Source organism: Protopterus annectens, chromosome 1.part1 (genome assembly GCF_019279795.1).
Source record: "Protopterus annectens isolate FY-2018-M chromosome 1.part1, PAN1.0, whole genome shotgun sequence".
Taxonomy (NCBI): domain Eukaryota; kingdom Metazoa; phylum Chordata; order Ceratodontiformes; family Protopteridae; genus Protopterus; species Protopterus annectens.
Window position 1 is genome coordinate 821,569,534 of NC_056726.1, and position 16,541 is coordinate 821,586,074.

Here is a 16,541-nt window from a genome sequence, read left to right on the forward strand (position 1 = left end):
TGTAAACCTTGGCTTGAGATGATTGTCACGGCTGAAGTGAAACCCCGACCCCATGTGCAAAATGCGAAAAGGGGTTGAGGATGGATGGATGATATAATGTTTGTAAATGCAAACTTCTTAATATGGTTTGATTACTTTTATATAATAAGTTTGCTTATGTCACAACTAATAATTCAACAAAGGTGTTTAAATGAAAAAAAGATGTGTATGACTAAGCATGCATCTAGGGAGTGTGTAGGAGTTCCCTGTGGTGATGCAAGTACTTATATGAGCACCCAGGAGGAGACGTTATGGCTATAAACGAAATGCCTTCATAGCTGATGCCCTACATGATGCTGACTGAGGGGAGGAGCTATGTAGTTCCCAAGCTTGACTACAGATAGAGTCTGTGCTGAAACACAGTCCCAGTCAGGGGGAGAGTGAAGCCAGACCCCAAGTCTGATGGGACAAAAATATCAGTCTTTGGCAGCAGACGAGTGGGTATCAGGAGAGACACAAACACCTCTGTGGCTGCCTGACTGATGGCTTCCTCCTTTCAGTTCTCACGCTTTGTAGATGGGGTCCAAATTGAGAGTAAATGAGCTGGGCTCAAGACTTGTGGGAGGAGGGGCTGATGACTGACAGACAAAGATGCAAAAAGTATAAAAGGAAAAAAATTACAGCAGGAGACACTGCCTGTTATCAACTTTCTTAATGAAGAAAGAATATGACAAAGACCACCACAAAAGGTGACCTTAGTAGAGTCTGACATGGAAGACAGACATCACTAATTGTTGAACAGCTGCTACAAAGCAAGTAGAAAAATGTCAAAAATAATCTCCAGAGCCAGGCAACATTTTTGATGTACTACCCAACTTTTCTAGCTGCACCCTACACTTATCTGGTTACTTCCCACTTACTGGCCTTCTCAAATGGCGAGGGGTGGGGTGATGTGGTCATAAACTCCAAACAGCTTCTGGCACTGCAAGAACATGGGGCACAGATTACCTGAACTCAGGAAGACCTGTGCAAGGATGGTGCACAGATCTGCAGGTCATCCATACAGTAATGCCTTACAAAGAGATCACCAGGCTGGAAGAACAGCTGTGTGGACTTGCACAGTCAGGTGGAAGAAACAAAGCCATTCACATGTTAAAAATAAACTGTATGGATTACTTGTTGCCTGCTAGTCCTAAATGAGAAGGTGTTAGCTGTAAAACCAAACTGGAACAGGAAAGCAAGATCACAGCTAAGCACCAAGATTACTGTAATAGGGCTGAAAATGGGCTAAAAACTGAAGCTGAAACCAGCATGTAGAATCAAAGCCTTGACAGTCCACTCTTCTTCCAACTAGGACCACCAATAAAGAGTTCCTTTCTCCAGGAACATGGAGAAGAGCAGCAGTACTTCTGTGATGTGACAGCGCAGAACTTTGGCAGGGAACCCAGAATGAGACAGATCAGTCAAGGACCTGACCCTAATGAGGTTAACTTCCTTCACAGAAGCTATTTAAATTATGTTTCCAAACTAGTAGCACAGTGTGTCAGTTAGACAAATCATTTAGGATCTCAATTCATACAAATTTATTTCCCAAAAATATCATAACTTCACAATCAGAGTACATTCTCTTCCATTTACAAACCTTATCCACAGTTTAGCCATTAGCCTTATTCAAAAAATGAAAAAGAAAGAAAACAAAAACAAAAATAATATAATAACTAGACAAACAGAAAGAGTGCACAGATGTGAAATGTGTAAGTGGGTAGCAGTGCAGAGGAGACTGTAGTGACAGGTTAGAGTGTTGTCATGTCATTCAGAGCAGCATCCAGTTCCTCACTGAGTGCCTTAAACTTCATCTTCTGAGCATATACTTCATCTGCAAGGGTCAAGGCAAGGGGTACAGCAAAGTGGCAGAACAGGAGCAAATTTCACAGATGCAGAAGAGAACAACATGGCACAGTGGTACAGGCAGTGATGTTGCAGAACAGGCAAGAGATGGTGGAAAGGAAAAAGAAAATATAGTTAAGTGAAAGTATAAAATGTGAACAAATGAAAAACTAAACAAAGCAAAACAAAGGTTCCATTCAAATGGTCATCTAGAAACTACAGACATGCACAAAAGACAATAATTCTGTCAAACATTAATATTGTGATACTGACGTTGCAATATCACAGTGCATACTACATTATTCTACATCTGTGACACGGTTCAATTCATTCAAACAAGGAGTTTGTATACAACTTTACAGAGTCCACTTAAACAACAAAAAAACTAAAATCAAGCACCCCAAACTTCTCACAGAGCCCTGATGACATCAACTTCCTTGGCAATAAAAATCTAGACTAGCAGAGCTTGTTAGCACAGCCAAATATTTAATCAATGCAGTGAAATACAACCAATGGAGATCTCGCCAGCATCCCTCCCTTGCTGAAACCACAAAGTAAAAATCCAGACAGGTAGATTTTACAGAGCTAGCCCTCCCCTCCTCCAAGAATTTTTTTAACACAGTAGTTGATAAGAGAACACAAGATACAAAACTCCACCCTTCCGGGTATCCCTGCCAGCCTTAATTCATTGTCAAAAGAACTCAGGCAAGTAGATTTACAGTACACTTTTATTCTCAAAAACAATACTAAACACTAAATTTATACACCAGCCTCTACAGCAGAGCAGTGCTTAATGATGCAGTCAAAGGAACAGAAGCAAGAAACTATACAACTGATGTGGGTAGTATGCAAACTTTATCCGACCATCAGATATCTTCCATTGTTCTACTGGTACTTCATACATCATTAAATGGAATAAAAATATCAGTACTGACATATAAATGTTTCCCTTTGCATGCCTGGTAGTATCCAGGAAAAGCTGGACAGAGTGAGTACAATATTTATACACACAAGATGCAAGAAACCTGGTTTGTTTGCCAAACAACAAACAAACTAATGAGATGGTGCAATTCGCCAAGTTGTACATATACAAGATTGACAGACAAAGATACATAGGCAGACGTATACAAACACACAATTCTCCTGGTATAACATCCCATTTGGCATAGAGATAATAGCAGCCAACCTGCTTTCCACCATAATAAATAAAAAAAATGCAAATCAGTCACTACAATGAACTCCTTCCACAGTTCATTACTTTACAGAAGGGCACATTCCGGCATATATTTTGTTCACCTGGAAATAAATGAAGCCTTTTGTGATGACACTTTTTTTCAAAATTCTTTCTTCCTTAAAAATAATGGCTACTTACCTACCAGCAGACTTGCACTAGTTACGTTTAGCCCATGTTACACACATACACTTTTCTGTCAAACTTATTTAGTGATAGTACTCAAGCTTGATTTACTCCCGCTGTCCAGCTGTCTTAAATCTGAAACTCATGCTCTTGGACTTGAATCACAGAACCGTGACCTGCACCTATCCACACACAGGTTGTAAGGATAGAGGTCAGCTGGCTGCAGTACAGAAAGGTCAGAGTGGATTTTATTTAATTATAAACAGCATTTAGGAAGTAGTTTCTTGCTAAGCTTGATACAGCCTATAAATTCAAATTTAACTAAGGAGAGAAGGTACCCATCTGGTAAAACAGCCCTATAGCAGTACTCCTAAACTTAGAACTCCTTTTCTGTGCTCAGTTACTCTCCTACTCACTCAATGAATGGCACAGCACATTTATCTGCCTGGAGCAGTAATTCTTCCATTCAGTCTCTATAGAGATTCATAGTGGTCCCTACTCTCTTGTTCAACTAACCTTTCAGTACTTTTTTCAAAACCCATTTTCCTTGAAAGGACTATCCTCAACAACTCTGTATCCAGCATATGTCTGTGGCAGGTAGCCCCCACCCTCACTACTGCTCTGTACATATTAAGAGAGAAATATTTAATTAGTACACCTGCTTTTTCATCTGAATTTCTTCTCACTCACATTCATATGTAAGTTGTCTTGTGCAGTGGTTAAGATCTCTATCTCACAGCTACAGAGTTCATGTCTGACAGTTGCTGTCTGTGTGAAGTTTATTGTTTTCCCTGTGACTGCATCAATTTTCTTGGGATGCACCAAATTTTCTTCTCAAGTCTAAAAAAATATACTGACTACTCTAAACTGTTCACATATATCACATTTACCCTTGTTTTGTAGCCTTGGTCATGGCTAAAAACGATCAAATTTAGGTCAGTTCACGTATTCGGTTAACAAATTAATTTTAAATAAATAATTTAAAAGAAATGCTTTTTAACGAGTCTTGCTATCCTTTCCCCCTCTGCATATTTGCAAATTTGACTTCCTCCCCATCTCTACTGTTTTAATTCTTTGTTCTGTTTCATCCATGTTTCTTAAATTTTCTGAATATTGTTTTTCTTCCTATCCCATACTGTCAACTCTGAGAAAGTACAGTTGTGTACCTACCATAAATGTAGATGTTCGAATGTAATCACTGTTGCAGTCATTACACTTGCATTATCCTGCTGGCAGGCTACCCGCAGTCGGCCTGAATTCCAAAGTCCTGGTCCGGCGTCGGTTGCTGTCGCCTCTTCCCTGACGTCAGTGCGCCAGGGGTATATAAGATGCAGCTGACACCATTTTCTTCAGTTTTTCTTGCCCCAGATGTCAGGTGCCCCCAAGAAGGTAGGCAATACATATTGCTTATAAAAACATACAGTGAAATAAAACAATACCTTCATCTACAAGCAAATACACCACATAGATTGTATAGGATAGAGAAGTACAGATCAGTCCCAGCAAAGAAAGGGGGATGGAGGGAGGGTAATCTGGACTGCAACAGTGAATACACTCGAACATCTACATTTATGGTAGGTACACAACTGTACTATGTTCATCGTGTTTCACTGTTGCAGTCATTACACTTGGGTTGAATCCCAAAGCTGAGGTAGGGCAGCTGGGTCTAAATAGGATTCGGAGTGGCTATGAGGCCCTGCAGAACTGCAGTGGCAAAGCCTGCTCTGGATTTAGAGTAAAGAGGCAAGTGATAATGCTTGGTAAAAGTGTGCACTGAAGTCCAAGTTGCAGCCTCCAAAATTTCCTTGGTTGGTACTCCTCTGAGAAAGGCTGCTGATGTGGCTGCTGCCCTGGTGGAATGTGGCTTAATATTCTTTGGCACTGATTTGCCATGCTGTGCATAGCAGAAACAAATGCAGTGTCCTATCCATTTTGAAACAGTCTGCTTTGAAATAGCCTTTCCTTGTGATCCTGCAGCATATGCTACAAACAGTTGCTCAGTTTTTCTGAGAGCTTTTGTTTTGTCCAAGTAGAAGCGTAGCTGCCTGTGTATGTCCAAAGAGTGCAGAAGTCTCTCCCCTTTATTATGGGGATTTGGATAAAATGTTGGCAAATGAATGGTTTGGTTAAGCGCCACATTGGATACTACCTTTGGCATAAATGTTGGGTTCGTCCTTAGAGAAACCCTGTCCAGATGAAAAATGATAAAAGGTTCCACTGCCATTAATGCCTGTAACTCTGAGACTCCTCTTGCTGAAGTTATTGCTAGGAGCAGAGCAGTTTTCCATGATAAGAATTTTATATCAGCTGTATTGGCTGGCTCAAAATGAGGCAGTGTGAGCTTTTCCAAGACAAAGTTGAGGCCCCATGTAGGTATCGGTGCTCTCCTTGGGGGTCTTATGTTTTTTGCCCCTCTGAGGTATTGTCTTAGCAGTGGATGTGAGAAAATAGGAGGTTCCGTGTTGTAATGAGCTGAAATGGCAGAGGCATGGATTTTAATTGATAAGAAGGATAGGCCTTTGTCCAGCATCTCAGTTAGGTATTGTAAAATCTGAGGAATATTTGGAACAAGTGGTTCAAGTCCTTGTACCTGGTTCCAAGCACAGAATCTCTTCCATTTTTCTGCATACGATTTCCTGGTGCTGGGCCTCCTGGCTTCCAAAATGACATCCATAACAGCTTTAGACAAAGGTGTGTTCTGAGTGGCTATATTATTTGCCATGCAGCCAGATTTAAGGTTCTGAGTTGGCTGTGCAGGATCTGATTGTTTTGTTGAGTCAGAAGATGAGGGATTTGAGGTAAAGCCCAGGCTGGGCCTTGAGATAAGCTCTTTAGGATTTGGTACCAATGCTGGCATGGCCAGTCTGGGACAATCAAAATCATTTTTGGCTTCTCTTGTCTGACTTTTAGGAGTACCTTGGGGAGAAGAGGCAGTGGTGGAAAGGCATAAACTGTTAGGGTTTTCAGCTGAATGATAGAGCATCCACTTTCCATGCTTGTGAGTGATAAGTTCTTGTGCAGAATCTCTGTAGTTGGCAGTTTTGAGGGGAGGCAAAACGATCTATGCCTGGGCATCCCCATTTCCTTGTTATCATGCTGAAGACCTGTGGATCTAGTTTCCACTCGTGAGGGTCCATGAGGTTTCTGCTTAGTTCGTCTGTCAGAGTATTTTTTGTTCCTGGCAGGAATTGTGCCTGCAGATGTACTTGATAGGTCAGTGCTGTGTTCCACAAAGTCATGGCTTGCCTGTAGAGGAGGTAGGAATGTGTGCCCCCTTGCTTGTTTATGTACCACATAACTGTAGTATTGCCCGTCTTTAGCAATAGTTGTCCTGGATGTAGTAGGTCCTTGAAGGCCGTCAGGGCATTCTGTACAGCTAGCATCTCTTTTTGACTGATATGAAGATGCATTTGGTCCGTGGGCCACGTGCCCTGAATACATTTTCCTGCCATGTATGCCCCCCAGGCATAATCCGATGCATCTGTTGTTAGTGTCTGCCTGGCTGTGGGTAAAGTGAAAGGCTGTCCCTTGTTGTAGTGACAGGCTAGCACCCACCATCGAAACTCCTGTTGCAGGCAGGGGATAAAAGTTATTATTGTTTCCAGGCTGTGGCAAAGTTGAGTCCAAACACTTTTTAGATACCATTGTAGCTTCCTCATATGCAGTCTTGCATATGAAATTAGCAGGATGCAGGATGCTATGAAGCTCAAAGCCTGCAGAATATTTCTTGCAGGTAACTGGGTCTTTGTTGCCATCATTTGAAAGTAATGAGTTAGTTGTCTTTGCTTGTCTGGCATGAGATAAGCCATCTGGGCAGTTGTATTTAAGCTTGCACCCAGGAATATTATCTCTTGAGAGGGCACTAATTTTGATTTCTTTTCATTTACTGTGTACCCTAGGCAAATCAGTAATCCTTTTACAAACGCCAGATGCTTTAGTAGAATGTCCTTGCTCTCTGCTTGAATAAGGGAGTTGTCCAAGTAGGGATATATTTGAATTCCTTTCTGGCAGCATAATGCAATTATGGTGCCAGGTATTTTGCGAAGACCCTGGGTGCAGTAGATAAACCAAAGGGCAGTGCAGAGAATTGGTAATGCATTGAGCCAGCTATGAATCTGAGGTATCTTCTGCAAGATTGTCTGATTGGGACATGCAGGTATGCCTCTTTGAGGTCCAAAGTAACTAGCCAAGCCTTCTTGCCCAGCATGGGTAGAAGTTGCTGCAGTGTCAACATTCAGAATTTTGGAACGTCCAGGAAAGTACTTAGAAGAGACAGGTCCATTATTGGTCTCCAGGCTTTGTCCTTTCTGGGTACCAAAAAAAGTCTTGAGTAAAATCCTTGCCCCTGCTCTTGCTGTGCTACTTTTTGAATAGCCCTCATGTCCATGAGAGCAGCAATTTGTTTTTGTGCCTCTGCCCATTGATTGTGTGGCAGGTCTGGCATACCTTATGACCACGGTAGGGTGTGAAAGTGGAACCTGTAACCCCGAGAAACAATATTCAGAACCCATTTGTCCTGGGTGAAGATGTGGCAGTTTTGTGAAAAAAAAGTGCTAGTTTTCCCCCCAAGGGGGCTGCCAAAAGGTAAATGCTTGGTAATTGTAGAGGAAAGTCATTGGGACTGTTTCCTATAAGGTTGTGATTTGTCTTCTCCGCCTTTGGGGGCTGAAGCACCCCACTGTTTAGGTCTGTATGAGCCTTGGGGATTTGCCTCTTGGGCATCTGTATTTGCCTCTTTGTAGCCTGTCTGACACTGGAAAGGACCAATTTTTAGAAGGCCAGTTCCTGCTAAATCTAGGTGGTTGAACCTGTAAGACATCCTTTACTGTCTGCATTGATTTTGCTTTATCCTCCATTTTCTTTAACACCTCTTCTGCCTTAACACCAAACAAAGTATCATGCTGTAATGGAGCATCCAATAATTTTGCTTTAACATGATCAGGTAAACTTGTTCTTTTAACCAAGCATGCCTTCGAATGACAGAACCTGTAACTGCGGCTCTGCAAGATGCCTCTAATGAATCAAAACCACATTGCAAAGTATGCTTTCCCACTTGTTCAGCTGCATGCAATAAATCCTGCATTTCCTTGTTCTCAGGACATTCAGAGCTTGTAAGCATTTTCTGTTTTAGCAAAGACATTAAGTATTGTTGATATTTAAGCATGTGAAACTGGCAGGTTAAAGCCCTTACAGCTAAAGTAGCAGAGGTGTAAACTTTCTTTCCCCATCTGTCCAGTGCTCTAGAATCCCTATCAGAGGGAACAGGGTTTTTTGCAGTGGAAGCCTTGACCCCTTTGGGACCCTGAGAAATAGTTTATGGATCAGCAGCAGGCTTTCTATAAAGAAATTTATGAGAATCTGGAACCCTGTAGTACCTATCTGGCTTAACTGGTGCAGGGGGTAAAGAATCAGGAGTCAAACTGGATTAAAAAAAAACATCATCAACAATATCTAGTACAGGGGGAATAGCAAGAGGCCTGTGCTGAGGCAATAAAAGAAAGTCTTGGAGCCTTTTCTTGGATTCTGAATAATCCTGGCTCTCCCAATGGAAATGTTCCCTCATGGTATGTAAGGTTTCCCCAAAAGACTAGTCCTCAGGTGGAGAGGCTGAAGGGATAGATTCTTCAGCATCAGAGTCCTCATAGGGAGGAAGAGAATATCCCTGTTCTGAAGAGGAATCAGAAGAAATAGAAACCTGGTCAGAGGAGTCATAATCAGTGTCTTGCCTAGGCCTTTTAATCAGGAGGGGGATGGACACCCCTGATCAAAGTAATTAGGTCCTCGGCCATTTTGAGCATCTGTTTCTTTGGCATAGATGACTGTCCAGGAGAATGCTGTACTTGTTTCTTTGTCTTTAAAGGTGTTTTAGACTTTGCCTTTGCTGAAGTGGTCTTGATAGTAAGCTGTGTAGGTCTGAAGACACCCTCAGAAGCCGACACCTACTCAGCGGCTCCGGACCCATCTGAGGGAATTGTTTCCATAGGCCCAATACTTTGAGTTTCCAGAGGCCTAGCTGTCTCCACGTGGGAGTCAGAGGCGGCCTGTGGCTCTGAGGTAGCGGGTGTCAGGGGCTACGAAAGCACCTCACTGAAAACCGGCGAACCGGCGAATGGCCTAGAAGAGGCTTCGTCGTTGGTTTTGGATCTCGGATGCCTGTCTTTTTCTTTGTCCTTGCCCTTTTTATGAACTCTGGTCATTGGTTGTTCAGACGGCATTATATAGTTAAACCTTCGGCCAAAGTAATGTAAAGCAAAATCGAACCAACGCTTAATAGTGCATTGGTTGAATCTACACAAAACTGACAACTAGCAACGTCGTGGTCAGGGCCTAGGCAAGGAATACAGTAAGAATGAAAATCCTTATGAGGTATTTGCTTCCCACAAGAAATACAATTGTTAACTTTTACTGACATCGGTCTGAAGCAAGAAAAAAGTTTCCCCAATGGGGTACCTAGCTTTATTGAAGACTTCGGATCTGAAATTCAATTTTGAAAAATCGCAGGAGTCGGCTGACCGGCACTTGTGAACTGCTTTTGCTTCGGGCACCGCGCGGCAAGAAAGACTGGAGAAAATGTCATTGGCTGCATCTTATATACCCCTGGCACACTGACTTCAGGGAAGAGGTGACAGCAACTGATGCCAGACCAGGACTTTGGAATTCAGGCCAACTGTGGGTAGCCTGCCAGCAGGATAACCCAAGTGCAATGACTGCAACAGTGAAACACGATGAACATCTACAGTTTTTTTAATGTTTCTGTTTGATTTGCCTGAAATACTTCATATAAAGACTTGCTGCCTCAGCCTCTACAGCTCTGGTGTTTTAATGCTATTCTTCACCTACACCCAAGCAATCAGGCCTTTTGTAATGCACTATCCAATTTCATCAAAGGAGCCTTGTTAAAAGTATATAATCTTAATTTGTACCTGTTGGATTACAAACCCAGTCACCATTTAATATAATGTTTTCTCCTTCCCAATTGGGGAATACAAGCCCTATGAGCTCAGCACTTAGCATCTGAGTTATATCCTCCAAAAAGCACAGAGAATTAATCTGCTCAGATTTGACAGCAACCAAGGTATTTGGTAAGCACTCTGGTAATAATTAGTAGAAACAAAAGTTATGGTCTTACAATAATGATAAATTCGTGTTGTCTGTCTCCATGTGGTTCAACATGTAGGACTTCAGAACCAACTCGGATCCAACACTTGCCACTTCTAAAGCCTTTAGCCCATCTTGGCTCCATTTGCCTTACCCACAACTCCCCGCTTCATCAACTCTCCAGACTGAGTTTGCCCCATGAGTCAAAACATAATGATACAACATATCCAACTGATCCCCACCTCTTCCCACAAATGTAAGGAAAATACCCAGGGGAAATGTGAGACTCTAGACAAGTAGAATGAAAAACCTCAACTGTCCGGTCATCACAGAGGGAGAAACTCGCCAGATCAGTAAGAAGGCTGGGGGCAGCAGGGTAGGAAGGTTGAACCAGACAAAAACAGGTAACGTAGATTTATTGTCATGGTGAGTACACAACTTTCTTATCTGATGTTCTCTGCTCTCTCTGGATTCAACATGTGGGAACAGAGTCCCCAGGCACGACAATTCCTCAGGAGGAACTAAAGAAGGATATTTCACAACACAGTAGAACCAAATGAAGCCCTGGACTGAATGTCCAGCTTATAATGTAATACAAAAGTATACTGGCCCAGTCAAGTAGCAGCAGCAGTGCAAATATCATCCACTGGTACTCTAGAAAGAAAAGTTGTAGACGTACCTACAGTCCTAGTTGAATGACTTTACGCTTGTGTAGAAGAGTCTTGACTTTCAAAGACTATACAAACAAAATACAATATGACAGCCTATGAATAAGGTTACTTTAAACACAGGAAAGCCCAGCCTGGAATTCGAAAAGGAGACAAACTGCCACCTAGATTTCCTAAAAGACTTGGTATGGTTAAGATAAAATCTTCATTGCCCATGCACATCGAAACAGTGCAAAAGGTATTTGCCTTTGTTGAAAAAAATCGGGGAAAAAAAACACAGGAAGAGTTTGCACGAAGAGAAATGGTATCCATACAGAACACTAAGTAAGGGTGCAAGAATTAATACTTGCAATTATGAAACCCTTTTAGTGGAGATAATCACCAACAAAAACAACATTTTCCAAGACAACAGTTTCAAATCCGAGGAGGCTGGGGGCTTAAACTAAAGTTCAGCTATAACCTAGCTATAACAGTAGAGCCTAGGGAGGGACCGGATCCCATACTGGAGGGCAAAGAAGAAAACTAACTTTGAGAAAAGCTTTGGAAATCTTGAGAGAAGCCAAGGGTGTACTATTCTCTACTGATATGAAAGTTAGAAATGACCACTAGATATACTTTGACAGTAGAAAAACTACAGTCTGAGCAGAACAACTCTGCCAGAAAATCCAAGATAGACTCCAAGGGGGCATAAGCATGCACTGCACTTTTTTGAACTGCATTTTACTTAATTGCTGCTACATTTTTGCTGTTTTTACTGCTGTGGCTATCTTTTTCTGCACTTTGAATTTCTAGCACTTCTGTACTTCACAGCATATTCTAAATTCAGATTTGCTGAATTCAGGCTGTTTGGTATTACCTGAAAACTAAAACCAGCCATCCTACATTAAAAAAGACCCTCCTGCATCCTTGTGCAGAAGTGTATAGCCTAGGTCCCATCTGAGTTGGGGATTGCTGGAAAAAGGCTCAGTTTTGGGCTTTCCTATTGGTTAACTTGTGTTGAAACTGTTTATCGTTGCTTGCATTTTAGCCAGAGATCTGTAATGAATAGGGTTGCCACCTTTCTTTGTGGCTAAAACCAGAGAAAGACCACACCCCTTGCATCACCTATAATCCCACCCATTTGTGCCCCTCTACCATCCACATTCCCAACATTTTGTGATGTCTATATGACATCAGCTGATGGTGAACTCCCACTTCCTCCATTCCTGATGCCTGCTTTCTGACGATTTACTATGCTTTTCTGTAAAAAAGCATATTAAATCTGCCAATTTAGCAAACTCCGATAGTCTGTTTCTTTTTTGAAACAGAATGCCAGAGTTTGTACAGTGTTTTCCAGACTACCGGACAACCAGTTTGATTTCCGGATAGTCCAGACAAAAAAGGAGAGGTGGCAACCCTAGTAATGAATCTCAACTAAATCCAAGGCCTCCACTGTGTTCAACAAAAAATAAGTACATTTTAAGCTTACATTACACTTTTTTTAACTGTATTTTGCTTAATTACTGCTTCATTTTTGTTTTTACTGCTGTGACTGTCTTTTCTGCAGTTTGAATTTCTAGTACTTCTGTGTTTCATAGCATTGTCTAGATTCAGATTTGCTGAATCTAGGCTGTTTGGTATTGCTTGAGCACTAAACCCAGCATCCTACAGAGGGCCTTCCTGCACCCTTGTGGCATAAGTGTATAGCCCAGGACCCAGCTGAGCTGGTGATTGCTGGAAAAAGGCTCAGTTTTGGGCTTTGCTATTGGTTAATTTGTGTTAAAAATATTTAACTTTGCTTGTGTTTAAGCCCTGTGTATAGCTGGGCACCAAGCTATGGGGTTTAGCGTTGTCATGTATAAACGTGATCACTTAGAAACACAATTTTCCCTTGATATCTACTACAGAACCCTCCTTAGCTCCACTGCCTCTCCGTGCGCAACACAGTTGCGCATTGCTACCTAGAGAGCAACTCAGTTGCTCATTCTGAGGAGATGAAGCAGCCTTCTGTCCTTAACACTCCACAGCCACCTTTGTCAGTCTTACAAGCAAATCATGGTCCATCTAGCCTATCCCCACTAGTTACTACAGTAAACTCTCAGTTAATGGCACCCTTAGAGATTGGTAGTTGCTATTAAAAATAGACCAAAAAATACTGTACCCTATACTACATCATACCATACCATAAACACTGCATTGATTTGATTTTAATATTGAAACAGAGTAGTTAAAAGCCTGGCTGGAATAATAATATTTTAAACATATATTTCTGCTAGAAAGTTTGGCATCCAGAACGGTTTTCAGTGATACACTTAGTGGACTGGAATTGAATGAACTGAATGGAGATTGAGAGAGTGAATGTATGTATGAAAGCAGAAGTAACTGTGTGTGAGATAATGGAGAGATGTATGAAAGCTGAAGCAATCTGATGCAAAATGGCTGAGTGACTATGGAGTGAGTGTTGAAATTTTAGCAATTTGACTTGTTTGGTTTGACTTGTTCTCAGGTTGGGGAGACAGGGAATTTATTTGTATCTTCCTTTTTAAAACTCTAAACTCTAAAAACATAAGGTAAGTTTCTGCGGGGGGAGGGAGGTGAAACAAATGCAACACATGAAAAACTGAATTATTCATACTATACTGTAGTTCTTCGATTTTTTCCTGGTTGCTTGAGTTGCGGTTAACTGAGAGTTTGCTGTACAATATACACCTGCCATAATGGACGGACAGTTTCCCACCATTTCTCCATTCAACCTGATTGACATGGGCATCCTGAAGCACTGTAGTAATTGCCTCATATATGCTGACAACCACTTGCTCCTAAAGCAAATAAACACAGCATGTGACAGATGTAACCATTCCATAAAATTATAATCAGTCCTCTCACATAACAATATACAAGGCATACAATAGGTTGTCAGCACACACAACTCCTTTCTCACACAAGATAAGGTCAAGACACATAAACCCACATATGTGGAGGTACTCACTAAGAGTCTACCAAAAGACCAGAGACTTCCCATGTGCAAACATGCACATACTGGTACACAAACAGAATCCACCACTACACATAACACACATATCAGTGTCTCAGCAATTAATCCCCCAACTCAAAACACCTCAAAACCTAATGTTGTGGTCATAGGTGACTCAATAGTGAGGCACACAGATGTCCTCAGCAGGCTGAACAAGGAGAAGGTTATGGTCAGCTGCCTGTCAGGTGCCAGGATCAGTCAAATCACACACACACTCAAGTCGCTCAGCAAAAAGTACCTTTATGACTCTGTCATAGTACATATTGGTGTGAATGACCGGAGACGTAACTCTGAAGCATGACATGACCGAACTCTCAGATTATGTGTCCCAGACAGGGATGTTCCTAGCCCTAAGCAGCATTTTACCTTCTCTAGATGATGCCACAATACAGACAAAAAGTTATTAATATCAATAATTGGCTTACCCTCTGGTGTCACTCCAGGGGGATCCAGTACATGTCTGCCTGGGAAGACATGGTCGACAGTCTATGCTGCTTTGCCAGAGATGAGCTTCACCTGTCTCCTTAAGGCTTTTGGATACTGGCAAAGATGCATGCCTCCCCATAGTGCCATTTTTAGGCAATGTCCAAACAACAAAACTTCTATGTAAAGAAATCCACGAAAGACAGACGCAAGGTCATGCTGCTTAATGTTAGTCACTTAAACAGTAAACTGCACTCCCTGGAAAAACTCCTCACCTTGGAAGATGCTGACATTTGTGCAGTCACTGAGACTTGGTTCAAGGCTGCTGAGAGCACCCAGGCCATACAAGGATAAAATGCCTTCCCCATGTTCAGACCCCAAAACGAGCTTGAAAAACCCAGAGATGGAGGTGTATCCATCTTCATTAAATCCAAATACACCACAAGACTGGTGAAATAGTACAACTCTCTTGATCTACTCCAGGTCCAATTAACTAAAGGTAAAATATCACTCCACGCCATCACTAGCTACAGGGCCCCTACCATGTACCATTAGAAGTACAATGCCTACCTGGACTTGTTAGAGTCACTCAGTATACAGCCAAATACCTTGATCATGGGAGATTTCAACTATCCTTCCATCGACTGGATGACTTACATGAGCACAAACACGATCGCTATGAGGTTCCTGGACTTTGTTAATTCAAATGCCCTGGAACAGTTGGTCCGCACCCCTGCAAGGGGCTGAAATGTCCTGGATCTAGTGCTCACCAACATGGGGGAGGGGGTCACTGCACTACATCCTGTGTGCTGCCCTCCCTGGTAAGATCAGGCCATAAATCTGTCTCATTTGAAGTAAAGATCAAACCTAAACCCCCATAGGAATAAAAAAAAAAAAATTAATTTCTCCAAAGCAAACTATTGCCTACTAAGCGATGGTATAAAAAGTTTCAAAGCCCCAGCCAATATAGCCAACAATGACTCCTATGCAGAGGAATACACAAATGCCCTAATACAGCCACTTAAATAGACTGACTTGACTGTACCAAACAGGAACAAAACCACGTTTTCCCAAAATAAACAAGCCACCCTGGTGGACTGTAAGTATAAGTAAGCTATACAACAAAAGAAAGAAACTGATATCCAAGAACAAAAGGAAACTTACTCGACAGGGGAAGAATATCCTCCACAGCTTAAACAAGAGAATCAGATATACCCAAAAGGGAATGTCCAGCTGTGTACCAAACTTATAGTGGATGGTACCACTCACACTGAACCTGAGGAAATTGCCAACCTGATAGCCAAAAGATTTGCAAATAACTTCACCCCCTGTCCCACCAGACATACCCCAAAGCATTCCTGAAACCAGTCCTCTACCAAGTATCTCTAAAGAACAGGTTATATAAGCACTCTCTAAGGCCAAAAACATGGTCTCTGTGGGATCAGATAACATCCCAGGCTGCTTACTCAACAATATAAAACAAGGAAGTCATTGTCCAACTGTACTCATCCCTCATTAGACCCATTATAGAATACAATGCCCCGTTTGGTATGTACCTCTCAAGACATCTGCAACAACTGGAAAGGCCACAGAAATACCTCACTAAAAGAATCACAGGCCTAAAGCAGATGCCCTACGCTGACCTTAAAAACTCCAGCTATACTCTGTCACATATCGTCTACTCAGAGGTGATCTCTGCTTAACATACAAGGCCATGTCAAACCCAGCGCTGTTGGACATGCTACACTTAAAGAAATCCCAATCCCTCAGAGCCACAGACTCCAGGGATCTAAACTTTGTCAACACAATAAACAAAACATGCTGGATGGATAGGTCCTGACCCAGAGACTCCCCAGACTCTGGAATAGATTGCCCATACATGTCAAGCAGAGTGCTTCTTTGGCCCTCTTCAAAAGGAACCTTGACGATTGGATGGGAGAAAGGAAATTCACCCCAGGGATCATGTCAAGTCGCCCTGCTAGACAGGGGTCCAGGGAAGTAAATAGTGTGGGAAGAAATAGCCAGGGAATTGTTATGACTAGGCTTGTATAGTCCCTAGGGCGGCCTAGTACCAACCTATGACCCTATGAACCTAAGACCTAGCAGAACCACTCGG

At 42.0% G+C, this 16,541-nt stretch overlaps 1 protein-coding gene across 10 annotated transcripts in view; it reads right to left on the reverse strand.

Moving 5' to 3' along the window:
• Positions 1-16,541, reverse strand: part of TPM2 (tropomyosin 2) — a 762,558-nt gene that overhangs the window by 215,436 nt on the left and 530,581 nt on the right. For 4 of the 10 annotated variants that reach the window (XM_044078467.1, XM_044078458.1, XM_044078481.1 and 1 more), the window contains one exon: positions 1,539-1,855. The exons of the other annotated variants lie outside the window; for them this stretch is intronic. In XM_044078467.1, coding sequence (XP_043934402.1) covers positions 1,773-1,855 — 83 coding nt within the window. In that variant the 3' untranslated portion in view covers positions 1,539-1,772. Of the gene's footprint in view, positions 1-1,538; positions 1,856-16,541 lie in introns of those variants that run through there. 10 annotated transcript variants of the gene reach the window in all.